The sequence below is a fragment of the Dryobates pubescens genome, chromosome 10 (genome assembly GCF_014839835.1).
Source record: "Dryobates pubescens isolate bDryPub1 chromosome 10, bDryPub1.pri, whole genome shotgun sequence".
NCBI lineage: Eukaryota > Metazoa > Chordata > Aves > Piciformes > Picidae > Dryobates > Dryobates pubescens.
Window position 1 is genome coordinate 25686658 of NC_071621.1, and position 23326 is coordinate 25709983.

The 23326-nt window shown below is 41.9% G+C and overlaps 1 protein-coding gene across 1 annotated transcript in view; it reads left to right on the plus strand.

The window, feature by feature from the left end:
• Window positions 1-261: 261 nt before the first annotated feature.
• The window catches only part of LATS2 (large tumor suppressor kinase 2), a 52202-nt gene continuing 29137 nt past the window's right edge, over window positions 262-23326 (plus strand). The window contains exons 1-2 of the mRNA XM_009903983.2: window positions 262-443; window positions 4809-5385. Coding sequence (XP_009902285.1) covers window positions 5047-5385 — 339 coding nt within the window. The 5' untranslated portion in view covers window positions 262-443; window positions 4809-5046. The remainder of the gene's footprint in view (window positions 444-4808; window positions 5386-23326) is intronic.

Genomic DNA, 23326 nt, shown 5'->3' on the forward strand with positions numbered 1-23326 from the left:
CCAAAACACTCTGTCTATGTGTGTATGTGCTTCTGAAGGAAAAGTGTCACAAGCCGATTGTAAACCTGAGGAAGGTACCCCGAAGGTACCGGGAAACCCGGGGAAGGTCACGGCCCGCGACCTTCTCCAAGTCCCCTGATCCCCTCAGCGTGCGACAACCCCTAACGGCCCTTCCCGCCCTACAAGCCCCTCCCCCCACTGGTATGCGCTGGGAGGGGCGGGAGTGGAATGACGCGGGCGCCGCGGGTCACGTGACGCGAATGGAATGCCAACAATGTAGCGAATGTCCCGACTGCGCCCCGCACTCGGCGCCCGGGACGGACAAGGGGGAAGATGGAGATCGCTCCTCGCCGTCGGGGACGCCGCCGCCGTTGAGCCGTTTCTTGACGGCTGCTTCCCTCAACCTCGATAAGCGGGCGGAGGTGCTGGGCGCCCCCGAGGAGGTGAGCGAAGCCGTGTGTGTGTGTTTGTGTGGGGAGGCGCGGCGTCGCGGTTTTCCCCTCGCACCCGGGTAAGAGCGCTTCGCCCCAACCCCCCAACTGTTGCGCCCTGAGGGGAAAGTCGTGTGTATAAGGGGCGGAGGGGATTGCGAAGGCGAGTCGGTCCTTGAAGAGGGAGTGAACGTCCCGTGTGTGTGTGTGTCCCTGCCGGGGACAGCCTCGGCACCTTGCCCGCACCCTCCGACATTTTCCGGACACTCGTGTGACAGCCCAGCTCTGGCGGAGCGGGGCGGAGGCGGGGGATGAGGGGGGTCCCGGCCGCCTGAGGCCTCTGCCCCGGGACTGAGCAGCCCGGCCACCCCCCCGCTGTGGAGACCTGCTCCGCGGGGTGCCCCTGCAGGCCGGAGTTCATTTGGGAGCTTTCTGCCTGCGAAAGGAGTGAATTTGGGGCTAGTGGAGAAGGGGTTGGGACACCCACGTTCTTCGGGGGTACTCCTGGCCGGCGCGGGGGTTGGAGGCCACAAACCTGAGCAAGACCCCGCTAGGGAGGCGTTTCTGGAGGTGAGGGCCACGGGGAGCCGAGATGGGGCATCCAGAGCCCGCGAGGTGGCCGCTGGCTGCGGCGGGGACCCTCCAGTTCCCAGTAAGTTGAAGGTCACTGCCAAAATTCAGAACTTCGCCACACTCTGCTGCCTCGTGAGTGGTGTGTGTGTTGAAATACCCCATCCCCGGCATACGACACTCGAGCAAATGACGCAAAAAAGTGTCCAGGCGCTGCGGTCAAATACTGCCGGTGAGCTGTGGATGGGAAAGGTGAGCTGTTGCCGTTTCCCACAGTGCTGGATTGGACAGTGGGACACAGGCACAGAGTTACTTTGGGATAGGTTTGTTAGCAGTGGGAAGGTGAGGAGCAATAATTTCGGAGAAAATCCTCGCTTTCTTCTTTTCACTTTCTCTGGGTGCCTGCTTATAAGGGGGAAACACAGTTTGTATAGTACTGAAATACCTGAAACACTCCTCCCAACAATCCAAGACATCTGGCACAAAGTGGACAATTCCTGCTGGCATAAATTTGTGATCCAATAAAACCTAAGCAAATTGAGAGCAGTTTCTTAAAACTTTACTCCTGCAGTGATCAGTTCAACTTACTACAGTGCTTGCACCGTTATATGGAGCAAGTTGTTCCTGTAGCTCAGGGTTTAGGACTTAGCTCTTGAAACACAACTAAGCTTTAGTTTCTTGTATATGTCCCAGCTCCACAAATACTGTAGCACATGCAGCCTGTTGGTGAATGAAGAAGCAAGAGAGTGAATAGCTAGTGCTGCTGGGACAACAGACATCAGCATATAATTTGATAAGTAATATTTGATGTGGCCATGGGCAGCCTGATCAAGTTGGAAATGTTCCTGCTTGCTTCAGAGGGGTTGGACAAGATGACTTTTGAGGTTCCCTTCTAACCCGATGCAATCTGTGAATCTGTGATTTTCAGTCTGGTTGGTTGGTTGGTTACTGCCAGAGCAGCTGTAGGTATTTCTCAAATGAAGAAGAAAAATCAGTTGTTCAAAAATTGGTCTGACTTGGTGCAATTGAAGTAATGCTGCTCTTACTTGAAATATTTTATCTTCAGGACAATGGACAAGCTTCTAATTAGTGCAGAACATACAACATTTTGGAATAAAACCTTCAGATTTTTTTACTCAGAATGGTTTGCAGTGCAAAAATAATCCTGAAAAATCTTTTCTTGTGATGGCAGGAAGGCTATTGATACATTCAAGCTGTAGGCAAGGTGCAGATTAGAAGGATTTGGAGTTACCCAAGTCCAGATGTACAGCCACAAATGCTTAGACAGAATTAGACACACTACCTATCTTTTAAAGCATATAACCCTTTTATTTTTTGCTTAAAATGAAAATCATGGGAGGATTTTAAAAAGCAGGCAGTTTGTCTTACTTTAGAAATGATCTGTAATAATGAATGTTCCGATTTATGGGCTTATCTTACATATTTAGTTAAAAAACTCTTCTGTAAAATTTGAAACAAGTTTGCAGTTACCTCCAGTACTTACCATTGTTGCTGTTCTCATTCACGCTGTCTAAACGATCAACATTTCTTTCTGGTTTAGCAGTATTGTAAATGTAAGCTGAGGAAGTTGCCAGCTGGCTTGACCTAGCATTATTAGACTCAAGCTTAGGCTAAAGGTCAGAGAAGTTCTTTATGCGAAGCATGTGTGTAAGTAGGAAAGCAGTCCTTTGCTGCAAAAAAGTTGGGGGGTGTTGCAAGGTTTTCCAGCACGTCCCAGGCCTGAGGGTTGGCACAGGGACTGAAAAGGAAGAACAACTCAGATTCCTAAACCCAGCCATATGGTGCCTGCTGCTGTCAGGAAAAGAAAAACAGTCAAAGACCAATTAATTGCTCTGTATCTTTTAAGCACTAGCTAGTTATGATGTAATACTAAAATGACTGCAATTCTGTTGTGTAGTATTTTTTAACAAGACTCTGTATTATCTTCTGCTATATTCTAAGTAGAAAAAAAATCTGTTCTTGATATCCTTCAGCTGCTTTTGTCTTCATTGAAAGCAGTGAAAACTTGATCTGTTATTGACTCATAGCTGATTTGTTGTCTGTGGAAATATCAAAATCTAGATGGAGAGCTTTATCACTTCCCTTAAAACAAGGGACAAACCTGGCTGGTGTGCACATGGATCTTTATTTCGCTCTTGGTCCTCTATGAGGGCTGCAGGCTATCCTTAGAGAGTACCAAGGGGAGGAGTTCAAGACCTTATATACGTTGTACATGTCTTTTTAGTTAACTGAGCATTTAAATATTAGCAAAAGAGGTGGATCTGTGGATTAATCTCAAGTGATTCATCTATGCTTTTGCATTTCAAACTGGTGAACCATCATGAAACAATCTGGGGTCTAGCATAACTCTTTGTTAGTTCATGGTTGTAGAGGAGAGCTTGAAGTGGAAGAGGTGATAGGCTTCAGAGTTGAATGTGTCCATATTCTCTTAGCTGTTCGTTTGGCAATCAAAAGTAATGGTAAATATGTAGGAATGGTGGTTTTGTTGGGAAATACTATAGCTATCACAGGAAGAGTTGTCACAACAAGCTGAGTTTTTGTATGAACACATGAAAGTAAAGAAAATAGTTTCTGGAGAAACTCCTTCCAATGATAAATGTGCTATGATGAGAGGTGAAGTGCCTTCTAAAAAGAAAATAAAGGAATCCAGTTGACTTCTGAGTGAGTGAAAGGAACACACAATGTATTACCATCTTCTCTATTTGCAATTTGAAAACAACTAAACAAAATTCTAACCTTGCCAACAAAGTAGCTCAAGCACCATTCAGGAGTCACTTTGCAAGTACTAGTACCATCAGCAGAAGCAAACTTGTGTAAGCAGCATCAATAGCGAGATGACATTTCTGAGTAACCCATCTTTTTAATCCTCTTCCAGTTGCACCATTATTTAATGTTTCTGTTACTGTGATGCCATGAAGACTTAGTTAAAGTAGGCTTCTTACTGTAAATTCATGCTGCATGAAAATTGCAGGTTGCACAGTAGCTCAGCTCTGCTGCCTAGTTTTTCTCTGCTGCATGTCAGAAGAGGTGCATAAAGCTGTCTCAAAGTCTTTTTTTCTGTGTTGGGATGCTAACTGAGCTGGTTCTGCATTTTCTACTGCTGCTGAGGGGCTCCATCTACCCCTTTCCCCCCTTTCTTCCTTATGAGGCATGGCTGATGAAATATTATGTACACCCTCTGGCCTCTTCTCATTTCCAGTTCTGGGGAGAACTCTTACCTTCAGGCTTTGCTAAGATATTCATGTGGAAAGGCAAAATACCTTGTCTTTCTGTTATTAATTTTGTTACTGAAATACTAGAAGTTGCTATGGTTAGAGTCATCAATATTTCCATTATAAATCTTTTTCACAAACTTCTGAAACTGAGCTCAGCTAGTGTAAAACAAACAAAATCTTAAGCGGGGGAAAAACATTTTGTGAGCATACTCTTCCCTAATTATGAAATAGGATAGACTTGTCCAAGATTTGGTTATGCAATTGAGTGGGAGACTTGCCACAATTAAGTGCTGCAAAATTATTAAACATAGCTTTAAAGGGGGTTGTTTTCATTTGTTTTGATAATAAAACTTAAACCAAAAATGAATTGCTTATTGATAATGTTGAGACAAGTCTTTCATAATCCTGTTCTTGAAAACAGATAAAGTGAAAATTGTTAAAGGGAATCCATCTGTGACAGCTTAATAGGTTAAACTGATTCACTTTCATTTGATTAAATGTCACGCTGTCCCTTCAGAGGCATTTACAATATCAACTTAATTGCATGTACTTCTGTTTTCTTTTGTTTCAGACAGAGTCAGTCTGCAAAATGGTGATTCCAAGGATTTTCATATTTTGTAGAAAACGTGAAGATCGTGAGCTGAAATAAAACATTGGCAGAAATTTCTTGGGAATTTTGCCTTTTCTTCTCTTCAAAGGATTATGGTTTACAAGAAATTGATACCATCAAGTGACACTTCTTTGAAATAAAGGAATATAAAAACCTAAGAATAAAGCTGTATTTATGCTCAGAAAAAACTGGATTAACAATGAGGCCAAAGACTTTTCCTGCTACGACATACTCTGGAAACAGCAGACAAAGGTTACAAGAGATTCGAGAAGGTTTAAAGCAACCATCCAAATCTTCAGGTCAGGGACTACCTATTGGACCGGGCAGTGAAACTTCTCTGGACCCTAAGATTGTAATAGGGAAGGATGCTGCAAGGCAGCAGCAGATGAGACAGACACCTAAGTTTGGACCATATCAGAAAGCTCTGCGAGAAATTAGATATTCTTTGCTGCCTTTTGCTAATGAGTCAAGCACTACAGCAGCTGCTGAAGTAAATAGGCAGATGCTCCAGGAACTGGTGAATGCGGGTTGCGATCAGGTAAGTATGCGTTTGGAGGGGGGATCGCCACTGCCTTCAAAACAAGTTCATACTCAGGACTGAAAAAAGGATTTTGATGGAAGCTATCAAGCTTGCCAGTTGACAAAATGCACCAATTCTTCTGGCAGTCATGTTGCTGTATGACTATCAGAGCCATGTTAAAGGGGGTTATGGTGACCTCTAGAATTCTCTTATGATTTCTTTAGTTAATATATAAGGATGAACAGGGTAGCTCATCTTCCCCCCCCCTTTTTTTCCCCCCTCTTATACTGGAACAAGCCTTAGCTATGAGTAATAGGGTGGAATTTTGTTAACCTCATCTGAGCTCAATCCACTGTCAGAAGCAACTAGAAGAAATGCAGAGACAGTACACGGTCTTTGAGGAAGCTTACTTGCTGTTTGTCACAAGCTAGTGGAACAGGCTGGATGTCCAGCAAATTGCAGTAGTTGGGTGCACCCCTTTTCTTCTTCACCTTCCCTACTTTTATCAAGAGGTGGTAGCCCTGTCTCAGGTGAGGGACTTGGCACAGAGATGCTTACTTTTGTAGTTGAGATGGTAGAATGTATTCTTAATTCAAAGACCATTCATATAGTGTAGAACATGGTCTTTTTCTGTTAAGCTGCATTCATCTTGGATGTGCTTCCACTGTTGCTATTGACTTTCACCTCTGTCCATGTGTAGTTCAGAATTTTGCTTCTTTAGAGATGAAATGCTCTTTTGTGTTCAGATTCTGATTTTTGTGGAAATAACCTTTTTCCCCATGCTATTGAATGGCAGCTGTTGACAAACACAAATGTTTCCACTTGTCACAGTCCTTGACAAAAACTGGAGATTTAAAACTGAAGTGCTTTCAGAGTAATTTCCTTGACTTCAGAACTTCCATTCACTTATGGCAGTGTGAGTTTTGACTCTCCTAAGGCCACATTCTGAATCTCTATAACAAAACAAACATCAGACATTGTTATAAACAGCCTGCATTTCTCTAGAGCTCTATAGACATTAATTAGTGTCATTTCTATTTGAAAGGGTTTATGCTGTATGAGGTAAAGAAGACTGCAGATCCTGTGAGAAATACTTCAGTACAACTAAATGCTTCCTAGTCCAGTGAACAAAGATGCTCTACTGAATTATTTAACTGGAGGAACCATGGATTTCTCTGATATTAAGCATGCCATGAAAACACAGTGTTTTTTAGAACTCTACCCTCTAAATTTCCCTAGCTGTTTAGAATGAGAACACTCCCTGTGCATATGAGCCAAGGTTAAATGAGCACAGCTGGATTCTGGATTGGAAATGTGCATTTAGTAGGTTACATGAACAAGTCGTTCACACACAGAACAGGCTTGTTGGACTGAAAACTTGGAAAGTACTTTGAGCACACTACAGCACAGAAATGTTAAACCAATATATAAACCAGAAATACCTAAGCACCTGTTAAAATGCCTTGGTAATAAAGGCAGTGTAATGTACTATATATGCAAAGCTTTTAATATCTTCAGCTATTTTGACCTCAGTGTTCATACAGTGGTATTGCTTCTTACAGAGCACTGAGAATTGACTCAGTTCTGGCTGATGTGGAGATTTTTGCTACCTACTTAAATGTGGCTGCATATTTTTGGTTGTTGGTTTGTTGGTTTTTTTTTCTTCACTGTCCGTGTTTATTCCATCCTTGCGTTTGGCTTCGCTCACTAGCTATGTCCTGTTCTCTGGAGACTGCATTATTGGACCTGTCCTTTAGGTTTGTTTGGTGTGCAGCATCACATTTGGCTGCAGTCCAGATAAGAGTTCCAGAACTCGAGTCTTGTGGCTAAAAATTATGAGTTTCCTAATGTGAGTCCAGGCCATAGGAAGGTTGGTTGTCCTGGAGGGTTGTGAATAAACGGAGCTTCCTGAGATGATGTGACTAGTACCTGGTCCTGGGGATGGCAAGGTGTAGGGGGACAGCCTTGATTACTGCCTTTAGATTCTTCCTTTCCTCCTGGTGCCTGAGCTGTTTTTAATCAAATGCTAAACTATTTCAGAGCGTGATGTGCAGTAAATCAGCCACCCCAAGCTACCCTGTCTCTGCTTGTGTATCAAAGCCTTTAAATGCCTACTACATGGACATCGTTCTGTAGGAATGATTATATAAAATGTAGTGTAATTAATGAAGTAAATACAAAACTGTTGTCTCTTTCATAGGTCACCATATGTTACATATGAAAACTTTTGTGCTTTTAAAAAAACTATTAGGAAGTTGCCAGTGTCCTTTTAAATGACCCACGTTCTTTCACAAAGATTTCTTTTCAGCTACTGTGTAGCTTATGGTTTTGTAGTGAAATCTGGCCCATGAAACTTAATGGCAGCTTTGCTGTTGACCTGAAAGAAGCCAGGATTACATATTTTTTACGAGATACAAAACAAAATTGCACACATAATTAGTCATAGTTCTTCTCAGACAAACAGAGTAACTTCCCTGTTGTTTGCTTAAGTCATCTTTTCATCGGTAATTATTTAGTAAGTTTCAATCAAAAATAATTAGGGCAGCATAAACTGTTTTGAAATTTGTAGAACATGCCAGCAAAAGACCTGACCTTTTTTGTTGAAACAACTTGAAGCCAAAAGCACTGCTAATATACTGTGCTTTAGTAAATAGAACTCCTTGGGCTTGGAAGTGTAACTTGCAGTCACTGCAGAAGGACAGGAGCATGGAGAGGCTGTCTTCTGGGCTGGTAAACCGCTGGAATCACCTGGGGCAACTGGATGGTGTTTGGGGTGTGGTGATAAATGCAGCTGCTGTTGTGGATTGAATTTTTCTAATGAATAGATGCAATTGAGCATATGATCAGTGGCATTCCAGCAACCTGAATGGGCCATACTGTATGTACTGTACTTCCTTAGGGCAAAACCAGCCTCTGACATTGTAATTTAGAGTGGGCTACAGCAGTTCTAGATGAACTGTGGAACATTACACTCTGGACACTTTTTTTTTGTCCCCCTCAAGTGAACTTCTTTTCTTTGAGCAAGGGTTCCTTTTGTGGGTGAAGATTTCTAGACATTGTTGGGGCAGCTATTTTTAAGAAAAAGTGATGGTTTGGGATTTTTTACAGGCCAGGTACCTCCAGGAACATGCATCATGTACTGTACACTGAATAACTTTGTGAATATGTGGAGAAGTCCTTGTGCTTTTATAAATATCTCTGTAAAAAAACATGTACACTGCACCTGTGCCAATATCAGAACATTCCAAAGGGGCAGATCTGTCCTTTGAACACTAATTATAGTGTCTTTCAAGGAAGTGGAATGATGTTTGTAGGCACTGTAATGTGTCTAAGAATATCAAGCTGACCATCTTGTCATCTGTGTTACACTGAGCTCATGGTATTCGCTTTGTAGAAACAAGATGGGTTTTGTTGTTTGATTTGGTTTTGTTTCTAATTCCTTCTTCCTGCATTCCAAGATTCCTTCTATCTCTTCATTTAGGAGGGGCAGGTCCTGCCTGACCAACCTGATCTCCTTTTACGATCAGGTTACCTGCCTAGTGAATGTGGGGAAGGCTGTGGATGTAGTCTGCCTGGACTTCAGCAAAGCCTTTGACACTGTCTGCCACAACAAACTCTTGGCAAAGGTGACCGCTCGTGGCTTAGATGGATTCATTCTGAAATGGGTCACGAACTGGCTGGAGGGCCAGGCCCAGAGAGTGGTGGTCAATGGTGCCACATCCATCTGGCAGCCAGTCAAGGGAGGTTGTAGCCAGGTGGGGGTCAGTCTGTTCTCCCAGGCAACCAGCACCAGAACAAGAGGACACAGTCTCAAGTTGTGCCAGGGGAGGTTCAGGATGGATATTAGGAAGAAGTTCTTCACAGAAAGAGTGATTTGCCATTGGAATGAGCTGCCCAGGGAGGTGGTGAGTTGCTGTCCCTGGAGATCTTCAAGAAAAGACTGGATGAGGCACTTAGTGCCATGGTCTTATTGATTGGATAGGGCTGGGTGATAGGTTGGACTGGATGATCTTGGAGGTCTCTTCCAACCTGGTTGATTCTATATTCTATGATCTTAGATTCCATCCTTTCTATTCAACCTATTTGGCAAAGATTCCGCCCTGATCTGGGATTGTTGCTTGATGTTGGGACACTGAGAACAAGGAATAGAGTGTTTATTTCAATTTGAACAAACATTCACACTTCTTTAAGTGAGGGAAATTCTGCTATGCCAAACAGCTTGGGCAGAAGATTCTTTTTGTATTTTATATATGGAACTAGCATTCTGGTTTTTCTTTTCTATGTAGGTTATGCTTGGTCACATATACTCTGTGTGCCATCTAGCAGTATGTTACTAAGCCATATAACTTCACATCCTATTGTTGGAATGAAGAGAAGAAGCAGATACAATGCAGTTTTGGTTTGGTAACAGACAATTCATTACTCTAGTTTTGCTTGTAATAAAATATGTGTTGTGATGTTTTTGCTAAGAGGGCAATTCTGAATAGTCAGTTTGCCTTTAAGGTGAAGGGCAGCAAATTTTGCAATATCCCTGAGCAGATGGGGGAATGAGTTTCATTACATTGTCCTGTCCTGTAACAAAATTTTGTCTTTTGCTTGGGTAAACTTCCATGTGTGCTGAGTTCTACTTGCCCAGCTATTCACAGCAACTTCCGCAATGAACATCTTGGTCATCTTCTGGGTATTTTGGGTCCAGATTGTTTTGTTAATGAAAAATGACTGAAGAATAAGCCCTTCATGAGATTGCCTAGGTTATTCTGTGGGATGTATTAAAGGTGGCAAGAAATATCACAAGCTATGTTGCAGGTTAGGAGGTTAAAAGTATTCTTGGGTTACAAGGAGAGAAAAAAGGGGCCTTCAAATGAGGACACTCACTGACTGCAAGGAGAAGGATTTTATTTTAGCAACTGAAGTAGATTTTATAATTCAGGCCAGTAGTCCCTTGTGTGTTCAAGTGAACAACTTACATCTTCAGTCATGTCTTCTGTTTGCTAGATGTCTTGAGAACTTGCTTTATAACCTTCTTCTATAATTTTGGTTTTGTTTTTTTCTTTCCTTCCAAACTTCTCTTTGTTGTTTCAACTTTTCTCATTTTTGAGGAGTTTCTAGTATCAACCAGTATTCTTCCATCAAAGCATGTAAGGGAATGTGTTTTCCCACGAACACACCTGAAGTTAGCCCCTTAGGTCATTTCAGTTCTTAGCTATTTCAGAAAAAACAGTGAGTTATAGCTTTCCAGGAGCTGAAAGCAAGACTCAGGGATTGCTCTTGAGCTGATCCCTGCCAACACCTCTCTTGTATCCTATTTCTTGTCTCTTGTGTTCTTTTATTGTTTTCTTTTCTTGATGATGCTGTCTTATTGAATTAAATCTCTGTTGTGACACAGTTCATGCAGTGGGAAGGTCCCTTGGCTTTGTTCTGCATGCGTGTGGCTTGGAGTATGCCTATCCTGCATAATAATACAAATAATTTTGTATTTACACTTGCGTTTTTGCAGCAGTTGGGTCTGTCTGTTGGCAGTAGGTGGTTGGCTATGCTTCCACAGGACAAGATGTAGCTTCTTGACAGGTGGGCAGTAATGCTGCAAGACTGCAGTATATTTCAAACTCTGCTCTTTATTCTTGTTAGTCTCCTTTCTTTCTTTGCAATTTATTCTATAGTTTACCAGTTTGGTAGTAGGATTATGTTTGGAATAGCAGAAGAGGAATCAGATGCCAAACTTTGGTCATAGAAATCTAAGTCTTGAGTTGTGTTAAACTAATGTTGCCCTAGTCCTCATGTCAGATAACATTCCAGAAGCTTGAGAGTCAATATAAAAGCTTAAAAGGATTCAGTGCTTTAAGAGGCTGCAGGATTAAGCTTGCATTGGGTACTTAAATTTTATTTATTAAAATGTAATTGCCAGAAGGTTGAGCTGTGGATTTTTTGATTATTTTTTTAATAATAAAGGAAATGGCTTTATCACAGCAACTAAAACTTCAGCATTAACTTTCAAGAGAAAAAGCTCAGCAGTAAAGATTGCCATTATTGTAACAGGAAGTTGATATCACAATAGTAGTAGGGTGTAACTGTTCCTTTTGCCTTTTTTTCTCCCCATTATTATAAGCCTAGATCTCTGCAGCTCTTTTCAGTTTGTGTCTGAGAGGAACCAACGTGATTTTATGTGGAGACTGAAAAATACCATCTCTGCATGGGAGGAAGTGGTGGGTTTTTTTGGTTGGTGGGTTTTTTTGTCTGTTTTCTTGGGTTTTTTTCCCTTCAAAAATTGGAATGACACTACCTTGTCAGTAGAAGGACTGGAGGCCAGGCTTTTGCATGCTGCAGTCCTTAGAGGTAATCCAAGCTGTGCACTTGGAACTTGTGTAATTCAAGATAGGAATGCTTTTCTGATGGTTGCTAAACTAAACAAAAGCTTATGATAAAGCTGTTAATTGAATATCAGTGGAATGCAAACAAAAGATCATGACTACTTCTTGTGATATTATGTGATATACAGGTATTTGCCTCATATGGAGTGGGGTTTGTGGGTTTTGCTGCTTCCCTCACCACCACCCTAAAGCATGGCCAAAGGCACCTAATGTTGTAGCATTAGGGAAAAAATTATTTTACACACTTTTTGGAATTAGTTGATCAGCAGAACTGAAACTAAGTTGACAGGAAAAAATAAAAATAAAGGAGACTTTCATCTTTACTTTGTGTACCATCACCATGTACATGAGCTTACTGCTAGAGGCTACTCAGGCATTCACTTGCATAATCTGATAAACTGAAGGGAACTAAACTACTTTTTCTTTCATTTTATTTAAAACATATAATTGTCAGGGATTGTTATATTGGCACAAGGGCAGAATGAAGTTCCTGTGACTGCATTTTCTGAATGCATGGTAGTGTTTACAAATGTGTGCTTATTTTCTGGAAATACTTGATACCTTGGCTGAATTCTTTCCAGACCACTATTGGAAGGAGAAACTGTAACCAGAATGGTCATGCCCAGGAGGGTAGGGACTGAGGATCAGATGCTGTTGCTCTGAAGGTTACGTGCTACAAAACACAGCAGAAGTGCTTTTCAGTTGCAAGGTTGATCATGTGGTACAGCAGACCGCAGCTTGTTGGTGCTCCCCTGGGCACAGCATCAACATCTTGCTGAGCAGCTACTTGTAGTGGTGGTGACAACTCCTATAGACTGACCATGTCCCATGTGTGTAGTCTGTGTATTTCCTCGATACAGTGTAAATAAGGCTCCAACACACGCATTCTTTGTTCCTCGGGTACTGGCTGTCTTCTGTGACTTGAGAATGCATATGCACAGCACTATCTAAAACAGGCAAGGAGAGGTGTGAAAGAGACCTTCAAGTTGCTTTCTTGGTCACTGCATCTTCTGGTTTGCTCACATATTATGTCCCTTAATTAACAGCTTTTCATGTATTTGACTTTGAAAAGAATTCTGTCTGGATTGCAGCTACTCTAGAGTATCACAGCATTACAGTATCACCAAGGTTGGAAGAGACCTCAAAGATCACGAAGTCCAACCTGTCACCACAGACCTCATGACTAGACCATGGCACCAAGTACCATGTCCAATTGCCTCTTGAACACCTCCAGGGACGGTGACTCCACCACCTGCCTGGGCAGCCCATTCCAATGGCGAATGACTCTCTCAGTGAAGAACTTTCTCCTCACCTCGAGCCTAAACTTCCCCTGGTGCAGCTTGAGACTGTGTCCTCTTGTTCTGGTGCTGGTTGCTTGACAGAAGAGACCAACTCCCTCCTGGCTACAACCCCCCTTCAGGTAGTTGTGTAGATGCTTTACAATCAAGAACTGCTGGAACAAAGGTAGTTCACACTAGCAAAATCTATGAAAGGCAGTCTTGTTTGCTTAAAGTTACAGATGTTTGTGTTAATTTGGGCCTTATCCTTATGTAACTCACATGGACAGCCTATGAAACACATTACACTTTTTTCATTTTTTCTATCTTCATGACCTAATTGTGAGTGTAGCTTAGAGCAGCCATTTATATATTGCTTGGAGCTGAGGCTTAGAGTGGAAAATGCCTATCCTTGTTTCTAGGTATTCATGATTCCCAGACTTTCTGGAAAAAATTGAAATTGAGTTTTAAAATGCCTCTGATTACCAAAACAGAGGCTGAAGTTGCTGTGGTATTGTGGTGTTTGGTGTCATCCTACCATAGCAGCAGCAGGGTCATTGTCCAGACGTGAGAGGGATCCCAATTTCCCATTTTGAGAAGGTGCTTAACTACATGCCTGGTGAAAGTAAGCTTGCTGTCTGCCTGCTCTACCCATCTGCTGCTGATCACCCAAAATACTGTTGCAGCACGCAGGTGTTCAGGCGTTACAGGGAAAGCAGGACTCCATGTGTAACAGTTACTTGGGAAGAGAAACACCATCACTCCTGACATTCCTTCCTCCTTCTTCCTTTGTCTCTATATGCTGAGCATGACATCATATAGTGTAGAATATCCCTTTGGTCAGCTGGGGTCAGCTGTCCCAGCTGTGTCCCCTCCTAACATTTTGGCACCCCCAGCCTACTCACTGGTGGGATGGTGTGAGGAGTAGAAAAGGCCTTGACTCTGTTTAAGTGCTGCTCAGCAGTAACTAAAACATCCCTGTGTTATCAACACTGTTTTCATCACAAATGCAAAACATAGCCCCATTCTAGCTACTGTGAAGAAAATTAACTCTATCCCAGCCGAAACCAGTACACCCTGCCATCTGGACTGCGAAAATTCTCATACACCAATTGACACATAGAAGTCAGGTTTCATCCAAGAGATGCATGTGTGCATATATGTAGTGTGACAACTGCAGTGTCTGCATGGTGTCAGCAGTTTCTGAAGAACTTAGTCCATAGAATCCACTGAAGATTTCTTTTTCAGTCCGAGTAAACAAGATTCTGACGTTTGAGGCTGTGTTCTGCTTCCCTGAACTGTAGGAGATTGTTTTTTTTTTTCTGATGAGAAACTTGTGCTATTAATTTTAACTGAATCCAAGCAATTAATGATATTTCCCCAGGGAGGCAAAGGTTGAAGAGAACAGGAGAGGATATGAAAATGCTTTAAAAATAAACAAACAATTATTTCTAGGTCAGGTAATTTTCAAAAGGCTGAAGCTGAGGAACACTGTGTACCTGTAGCTTTGTAAATCAGGTAACACCTATGGCAGGGACAGCCTTTGAAAATAACTATGCTCTGTGCTGCTTTGTCTTTTAATTATTATCAGCATATGTGTGCTTATATGAAACTTACTGCGGTATCTGTTGTCTTCTACCCACTGGTTAGGCCGCACCTCGAGTACTGTGTCCAGTTCTGGGCCCCTCAGTTTAGGAAGGATGTTGACTTGCTGGAACGAGTCCAGAGAAGGGCAACAAAGTTGGTGAGGGGTTTGGAACATAAGCCCTGTGAGGAGAGACTGAGGGAGATGGGGTTGCTTAGCCTGGAGAGGAGACTCAGGGGGCACCTTATTGCTCTCTTCAACTACCTGAAGGGAGGTTGTAGGCAGGCGGAGGTTGGTCTCTTCTCCCAGGCAGCCAGTACCAGAACAAGAGGACACAGTCTCAGGCTGTGCCAGGGGAAGTTTAGGTTGGATGTTAGGAAGAAGTTCTATACAGAGAGAGTAATTGCCCATTGGAATGGGCTGCCCAGGGAGGTGGTGGAGTCATCATCATTGGAGGTGTTCAGGAGGAGACTTGATGGGGTGCTTGGTGCCATGGTTTAGTTGTTTAGGTGGGTTGGATTGGTTGAGGGGTTGGACGCGATGATCTTGAGAGTCTCTTCCAACCTGGTTGGTTGTATTATTATTATTATTATTATTATTATTATTATTATTATTATTATTATTATTATTATTATTATTATTATTATTAAATATAAACATAATGTAAACATAAAAATAATTAGATTTAAATGTAGATTGCTTGAATGACCAAGCATTTTGCAACTGTTTTTTCTATCCTCTGTTGCTCTAATGCATCGTTTGTAAATGACTGATTTCAGCACAAGCATGCAAAGATGCGGTGTGTTACTTCTCAGATGTATTTAAAGTGGGAAATAAGACTGCTGATGCTACGTGGTAACGTAGTTAAATTCTTGTCCTTCAAAGAGGTTGACTCCATCAGAACAGATAGCAGTGTAAAATTATTCCTGTGTAAGTCTTTATATGGTTAGCCTTGCGTTACATCCACCATTTATGAATCTCTTGAAATGGGGTTATTTTAAAACAGCAGCAGACTCAGAGCTCATTATTGCTGCTCTGCAGCTTCATTCTCCCCCTGTTTATTGTGTTCTTCCACTGTATCAACTCTTAAATATCTGCAAGGCTATTTAAGTTCATACCTTCCTTAAACTGTCGTCCTATTGCATTTTTTTTTCCACTGACAATACTCAACACTTCCTACATGCTTTTCTCCGAGCCTCTGAATATCCTAAATGAGTTAGTTTTTCTAATAATTGCAAACTATTAATAGAGAACTCTTCTATAGACTTCAACCTTTTTTTTTAATTTTAAATTTGATGTGGTGTTCTAAAGAAATAGAAATGCAACTGTAATGTGACTTTGACAGCATATCCCATATATCTTCATTTCTACGTCTTTTGTGTAGTGTCAGAACTTCATAGGCTGTGCTTAAACTCTCCACCTGTCCCATCTGTGCTTTTCTTCTAGTTTTGCCACACTCGCTGTGTTCATTCCACCTTCCTGCCAGATGTCAGCCTGATAAAGGTGCATGAAATATATTAATGAAAGCAACCAGAGCCTTGGAAATATTAGTATGTGCAGGATATCCTGGTTTTCCAAACAGAGCAAAATCTCTGATTGCCCCTGTAGCATATTAACTAAAAATACAAAAATATGTGGCCGTATAACAGAGATCTTTGAATCAAGACAAATCCACTCCATATTGGGCTATTTTTGCCCTGGCTCCAAATGGCTGCTGAATAATTTTCTCCATGTGCATGCCACCTTTTGAGAGCTTGGGTTTTCTGATTGTCCAGCATCTTTTAGATGATCCCCTGTTTGCCTGTGTAATGGTAGCTCAAATATGGTAGCAACCAGATGGCTGTGGAATTCAAATTTTCTTTCAAGTTCTCCAGCAGTTACTATGCTGGACACTCACTTCCATCTCCTTCCTGTGATCATTTCTTGCGCCTTGGCCATCCTTCCTGTTCTTAAAATCTTTATTATACTCTCCATTATGAGCACTAAGTTCATTGACTGCTTTCTACAAGGTGTTTTATGAAGAACCTGTGAAACACATGTGGTGTTGCAGTTATGCAAATGGTGGAGCAAAGACATGGATGCAGTGACCAGAGGTGCAAATCAAAGAACTAGAGCCTACAAGGAGTTTATGAACAGGCAAATGTCATTAGTCACTGTCAGGGTATGTGGCAAGCCCACTCCCCATACTACAAAAGCAAAATCACACTGGGAAGTGCCAGCAAATTCAAAAGCAAGCCACAAGAATTTTCATTTGCGTTGGTGTGCCTCCTCCCACCTCCCATCTCTCCTGTTTACTGAGGAGTGAACCTGCAGGGTTTGTAGCCACATTAAAGTAACTTAGAAAAAGTATTTTTCAGTACTGCTTTGGTGTTGTAAAACCTTCTGTAACAAATCAGTTCCACTTTTCCAAGTGCTTTGTAAGTATTAGAAATTGCTGGAGGTTGAGAACTTGCTGTTGCAGGCCCTGCTCTACATTTATGCAGAAATGAGTAAGATTTACTGCCAGGTAGAAGCTGTTGCATCTTGAGCCTGGAACACCTCTGCTCAGGAGGCAAAGGAGAGTACAGTTTGTCACAGTGCTTTGGTGTTGGAGGCAGAGCTGCCTTCTTCCAAATTCCTGGGAAGGTCAGAACGTCCTGCTGTGTGTTCAGCATCTCCAGGAACACTATTTTGAGCAAATAGCAGCACTATGTGTTCAACAGGATTCCTTGGTTTTTTGCAGAGTCATTTACTTCCTCTTGGTTTCCAAGCTTGCCACTGTCTACTGGAGTATGATCTCAGTCATTGCCCTGCCTTACATGGGCTGAACAGCATCCATAGCATTAGCACAGCATGTAGGGGAGGCCAGTTATCTTACTTTCAGCTATGCATAAAACTTCTTTTTCTCCACCTATTCCACTACCTTGAAACAGGACCATTGCTCAGCACTAGACAAAACCCTGTGACAAAATAGCAGGGCACCATCAACCCTTCTTATATACAAACCTTTGAGCCCATGGATTTAGGGAGAACCCTGCCACTAGACCACAGATCTGGTTTGGTTTACCACTTTTGCATAGTAGTTTCACCATTTCCCAGTCTGGGAAGAAGCTCAAATGAATTAATTTTTACTTTTTTTGGTGGTTGTTGGGTTTTTTTTGTTTTGTTTTGTTTTTGTTTTTGTTTTCCCCACTTCCACTCAGCTGAAGGCAACTAATGGGTAGAAGAGGTATTACTACTGAAGTTTAAACACTGACAGGAAAGTGGTAACTGATAATCATGAGGGCAAATGGGAAGCATAACAAGGATGAAGCCCTGGGTAAAAAGCAGGAACTGAATGTGCAAGCAAAGAGAATGATGGTTGGCATTTACTTGGAGAAAAGGGCAATCAGGACACAGAACTGGTAGTGCTGAGTTCAGCCATTAGTGACAAAATTGGTTTGTGTGGGTTTTTTTTTTTACTGAAAGAACATTAGTGCTAATGAAGTATCTGCCTTGAAAATTGGATGTACTTTTTAAGGATGAAAATCCTAATCATGCACACTGAAATGCTCTTTTGGTCTCTCAGCTCCCAAGCTGCCTCCATGGCTGAAACCAATACATGTTTAGCAAGGGCTTATGCTCAGGCATAAGGAATTCCTTTTCTTCAGCTCTGCAGTGTGGAAGAAACAGCAGCCTGAGTCAAAACTGCTTCCTGCACACCAGGGAGAGCAGCGTGGGGTTCCCAGTAGTGCCCCCACCACAGCAAATGTCTGCTGTTCGCTCTAGCTGGCAGTCAGTGCAGAGGAAGAGAGGCATCTTTACCACCTTCCTAGGTTATTGAATTTAAAAGCTCCAGCTTTACTCTTCTCCACTTCCCTCTTTTCAGTGTTTTTGTGTACTAGCTCTCTAAAGCTTGCTTAACCCCTCATCCTGCCCACATGCTCTGCTCACAAGGCTTAATTGCTATTTGTATTTGTAGGTAACAGTCTCCTCTACTCTAAATTTTTGCTTCTGTGCTTGTTACAATGGCTGCTCATGGTTTTGGGAAAATAAAGGATTTGCTTTTCATGTAAAAATAGCTTTATTATTTCCATACATGAGTAGCAATTGGGGCAGGCGTATTTCCAGGTCAGCCTGGAGATGGGGTTGGATGGTGAAACCCTCTGTTCCAAAAATGGGCTGGAACCGCCAACAGTTCTTGATGTGCTGAGCAAGCTAACTGGCTTGGAGAGAAGTGGGATCCCTTTTTTGGGTGCACATGCCACATGATGGTATTCTTCTGCTACGGAGGGGAGCCAGGCATTGAGTTAAAAAGCACTTCACACTGTTAAGTACTTAAGTTAGTTTTACAGTTTTCTCATAATCATGTCCCCGAACTGTAGGCATGGATTTTGAATAACAGATTATAGAAGTTTCTTAAGGCATAGTCTGGAACTACCAGTGCTCAGAGTGATGTTAGCAGGAGCAGCCTGTGTTATTCTGCAAGATTGTGCTCAATTGGGCACTGAGTAAATAGTAAATGTGCAAATCTTGGACAATGTTGCTCTTTGGTTGTTTATATAGTCCAGCTGTTCTTTGATTTTGTGCTCTATAGTAGCTGTCTTGTGAATCTTCTGGCTCATTGCCATGTGTTCCTAGACTTACATGAACATCACATGAATCTTTTTCATCTTCATATTTTGCTAGTTCATGTTTTTACTTCCTTTAGTCATGTTTTAGAGTCTCTTTAAGGTTTTTTAGTTGGCTTGCATTTTCCCTTTATCTTTATAAAAGTCACTAGAGAAGTAAGAAAAAAGCACAGAAGGGGAGTAACAGACAACATTTAAAATATTTCTTTAGAATAGAAAAGCAGATTTAACATGAATTAAAAACTTAGCTCTGTTTCAGAGTTGCAAAAGCTCTTTTATTCAGCAGAAAACTGTTAAAGCTAGTCATTTTTTGGCATACTATCGGTCAGGGAAGCGTGACAAAGTGCAGTGGAATGCACTGAGCTGCAATCCAGCTTGTAGTGGTATATGACTTCAGTGTATGGAGCATTGCAGGAAGTGCAGGGGGGGTGGGGAGGCCTTTTCATTTCATCAGCTACTGAGTAACAGTGTTCTTCCTCAGACTCCACCTGCAACAACAAAATCCCTTGGATGGTTGGTCAGAAGGCAAAATGCGGAGATCTTGCACAAACTGAGATTGCGGTAGAACTTGACTTCGATCTCTGGGCACTGCTGTGCAGAATGTGATGAAATCACAGTATCACAGTATCACTAAGGTTGGAAGCAACCTCAAAGATCATAGAGTCCAACCTGTCACCACAGACCTCATGACTAGACCATGGCACCAAGTGCCACGTCCAGTCCCCTCTTGAACACCTCCAGGGATGGTGACTCCACCACCTCCCTGGGCAGCACATTCCAATGACGAATGACTCAGTGAAGAACTTTCTCCTCACCTCGAGCCTAAACTTCCCCTTGTGCAGCTTGAGACTGTGTCCTCTTGTTCTGGTGCTGGTTGCCTGGGAGAAGAGACCAACCCTTTCCTGGCTACAACCACCTTTCAGGTAATTGTAGAGAGCAATGAGGTCACTCCTGAGCCTCCTCTTCTCCAGGCTAAACAACCCCAGCTCCCTCAGCCTCTCCTCATAGGGCTTGTGCTCAAGGCCTCTCACCAGCCTTGTTGCCCTTCTCTGGACATGTTCAAGTGTCTCGATGTCCTTCCTAAACTGAGGGGCCCAGAATGAGAAAGTTGGAAAGAGTGGTGTTTTGGGATTGCAGATCAATGGTGCATACCTAGACTGAGACTACAGCCTCAGCACCACTGTGCTGGAATATGAAGAATTTTGGGCTGAAATTCTGTCTTCATGGTAAACAACAGTAAAATTCCTATTGGTTGCATCAAGCTGGAGCTTTGCTGCTGATTTCAACCATTAAGAGCCCTTGATTTCCATCAGTACATACACATGCAAAGTCCATTTGCTTAGGTTTTGGCACAAATTTTGGCCTGAAATGGTAATCTGTTCAAATCTTATTTAATATCAGTATCTCGGTTTTCAGCTTGCACGGGTAGTTAAACCCAACTGTATGTGACAATTAATAACTAGTTAAGGTGTTCCTGTAACTGGAAGCATATCTGATTATTTTCCTTCTTTCTTCTCTAAATTATGATTAGTGTCCACAGAGTTTTCCAAGCATTTGTAATAGCATTATAAGAAAACATGGCAGAATAGGATCTTTGCTCTATGACCTGCATGTTAGAATGGGAGAAAAGCTTGGTGTGGTATGGAACATGTACCCAGTGAAAATTACTAACAAGGGTTTTGGAGTTCACCTGGAGTTTCACATCTGCATTGCTCCATCACAGCAATAATCAAATACAAAGCCACAGTTAATCTGTGTGTAGCAACATCACTGCAGAATATGAAGCCTTTTCCCAGAAGATGGTAAAACCTGGGCTGGTGTTCCTGGGTAAACATGTAGGAAGGTTACAGCATGGAGAAGAGAAAAGCATAATCATATTTAGTGTTTCTGTTGTTCACATATATATCTCTGCTGTTCTTACTGTCTGCTTACTTAATGTTCTTCAAGAGGAGAGCTTGAAGTTGTATTGCAAATGTGGTTAAATATTTATAGCAGGAGTAAATGAGGGGTCAGACTGTGGGATGTCCCAGCCCATATGCTTCAGGTTAGAAAGAATGCAGAAGCTGCTTGGCAGCAATGCTTAGGAGCATTGTAATACTTGCTGGAAGCTCATTTGGCATTTAGGAAATGGAATAAGATGTAGGCTGTCATTATTATAGGTTTGATTACTTCTACTCTAGATTCTTAGTTCTACCCCTTTGCAGAGATGAGCTGAAAGCTGAAAAAAGACTATTAAAATTGATATACAAGAATCACTGTAGTCACTCAAATAATAGGCTGCATATGGAACTACTATATTACTGTTTTCTTTGCTTGGCAGTACTTTGGATAGTTCCAACATCTCAGATATTGCATGTTCTGGTTCATAAATCCTACAGATTTCAGTTGTGGAAAAAAAAAAAAGCCTAATTTTAGGTTTTCAAACATAGTTCTCTAATGTTTATGTACTTCTAAGCTTGTTTATCATTGGCCTCTGAGGTTAATCTGTGAAGATGGTGGCAGATACTGGAAAGCTTGATGAAAAATAATCAATGTCAACAATTCTAAAAGCTGATGAATGCCTTAGTGGAAAGGAATAGACAATTGCAATGCTTGTTACAGGAAGTGAATGTTGATGTTGGAAGCTGAGTGTCTTCTTGAATGCTGCTGTTCAGGAATCGTTGCCTCTCTAATTTTGTGTCTCACAGCATTATCCAAGGCAGTGTGCACATACACAGGAACCCAAGGAAGATGCATGCATAATAGAAGTGAGGAAAGAGCATTTCTCTGGAGCTCCAAGACAACCTTTCAGACCTTACTGATGTAGCATGAAGTCAATCATTAAAATACAGGGACCGTTTCCATGTGTCATTACTGTAGATGCTTAGCTTTGGTTTGGGCTTGGTGTGCTCAAAGAGTATGAACACAGATCTGCTCATGAACCTGTAGTGCAGGAGTACTGTCTCCACCCAGTTCTCACAGGAGAGTTTTAGGAACTTGGAACTTATTTACCTAACCAGACATGTATCCTTATCTTTGTCAGTTTTGTCAGAAAGGTGCAGAGAAAATATTTTTTTTCTACATCATCCAGAAACAGACATACACTGGTGCACTACTGCATATTGCTGCCTCCTAGTTTCTGAAGCCTTCCTTCCACACTATCCTGTAGCATTGTGCTTGTTACTGTTGGTGTTACCCTCTCAAAGCACTGGGCAGGCTTCGTGCCATGTCTGAAATACTTGAGAAGAATTTTGCCTAGCATGATTTTGCTGCAGACCTGACTCTTAAGAATGCTTTCTCAAGGAAGAAAAGTGATTACTCATATTTTACTGGTTTCCAAATATTTTGCACCTTTAAAGATCTCAGAAGAAACACGTTGCTGTCTTTGAACAGTATTCATGCAGCTGAGTATATGCTGTAATAATAATGAAACCTGAAAAACAATTTCCAGTTGTTCTCCTATCAAGTGATGTAGGCTGAGAGCACTGGGGAACAAGTCTCATGAAAGTTTAAGTAAAGGCTTGAAAGAGGGAGGAACATTGTGAGGAACACTGATCCACTGCCAGGATTACTGGCAACAAGTAAACGTGTCAACACTGAGTGACTTGGTCAAGGGACTGGTTTCTTTGTCTGCTTTCTCAAGATTTCTTCTGTGACTTCAGCTGCGGAGGAAGGATAAGTGGAATCATGTCCTCTGCTCTGCTTTCCTCCCTCTTCTTCGTTTTAGTCTAATCAAGTTCAGACTTCTTTACAGTTCAAAATATATTTTCCAAAGAAATATAGTTATTATGGAATAGGTCCAATATCATCTAGAGTCAGTGTAACAGGGTTTTTACTGGCTCGGTACAGTGAGATATTTTTTTCTTCCTCCTGCGGTTTAAAATGACTTGTCTAATGTGCTGATTTATAGCACACCATGTAAGACTGTTTCCCCATGGCTACATCTTGTTAAGATGATCAAATGTATTTCTGAAAAATGTCCTTTTGTTGCCTTGAAATATTAGGTGATAACTGCACAAGAAAGAGAGGGATTAGCTGGTTAAACCTAATATGACACCAGCACACAAAATCCTTCAATTAAACACTGTCTTAAGGCAGCAGAACAGGGTGGGAGAGGGGAAGAGAGAGAGAAACCTTATGATCTGAGATATCACAACTTTA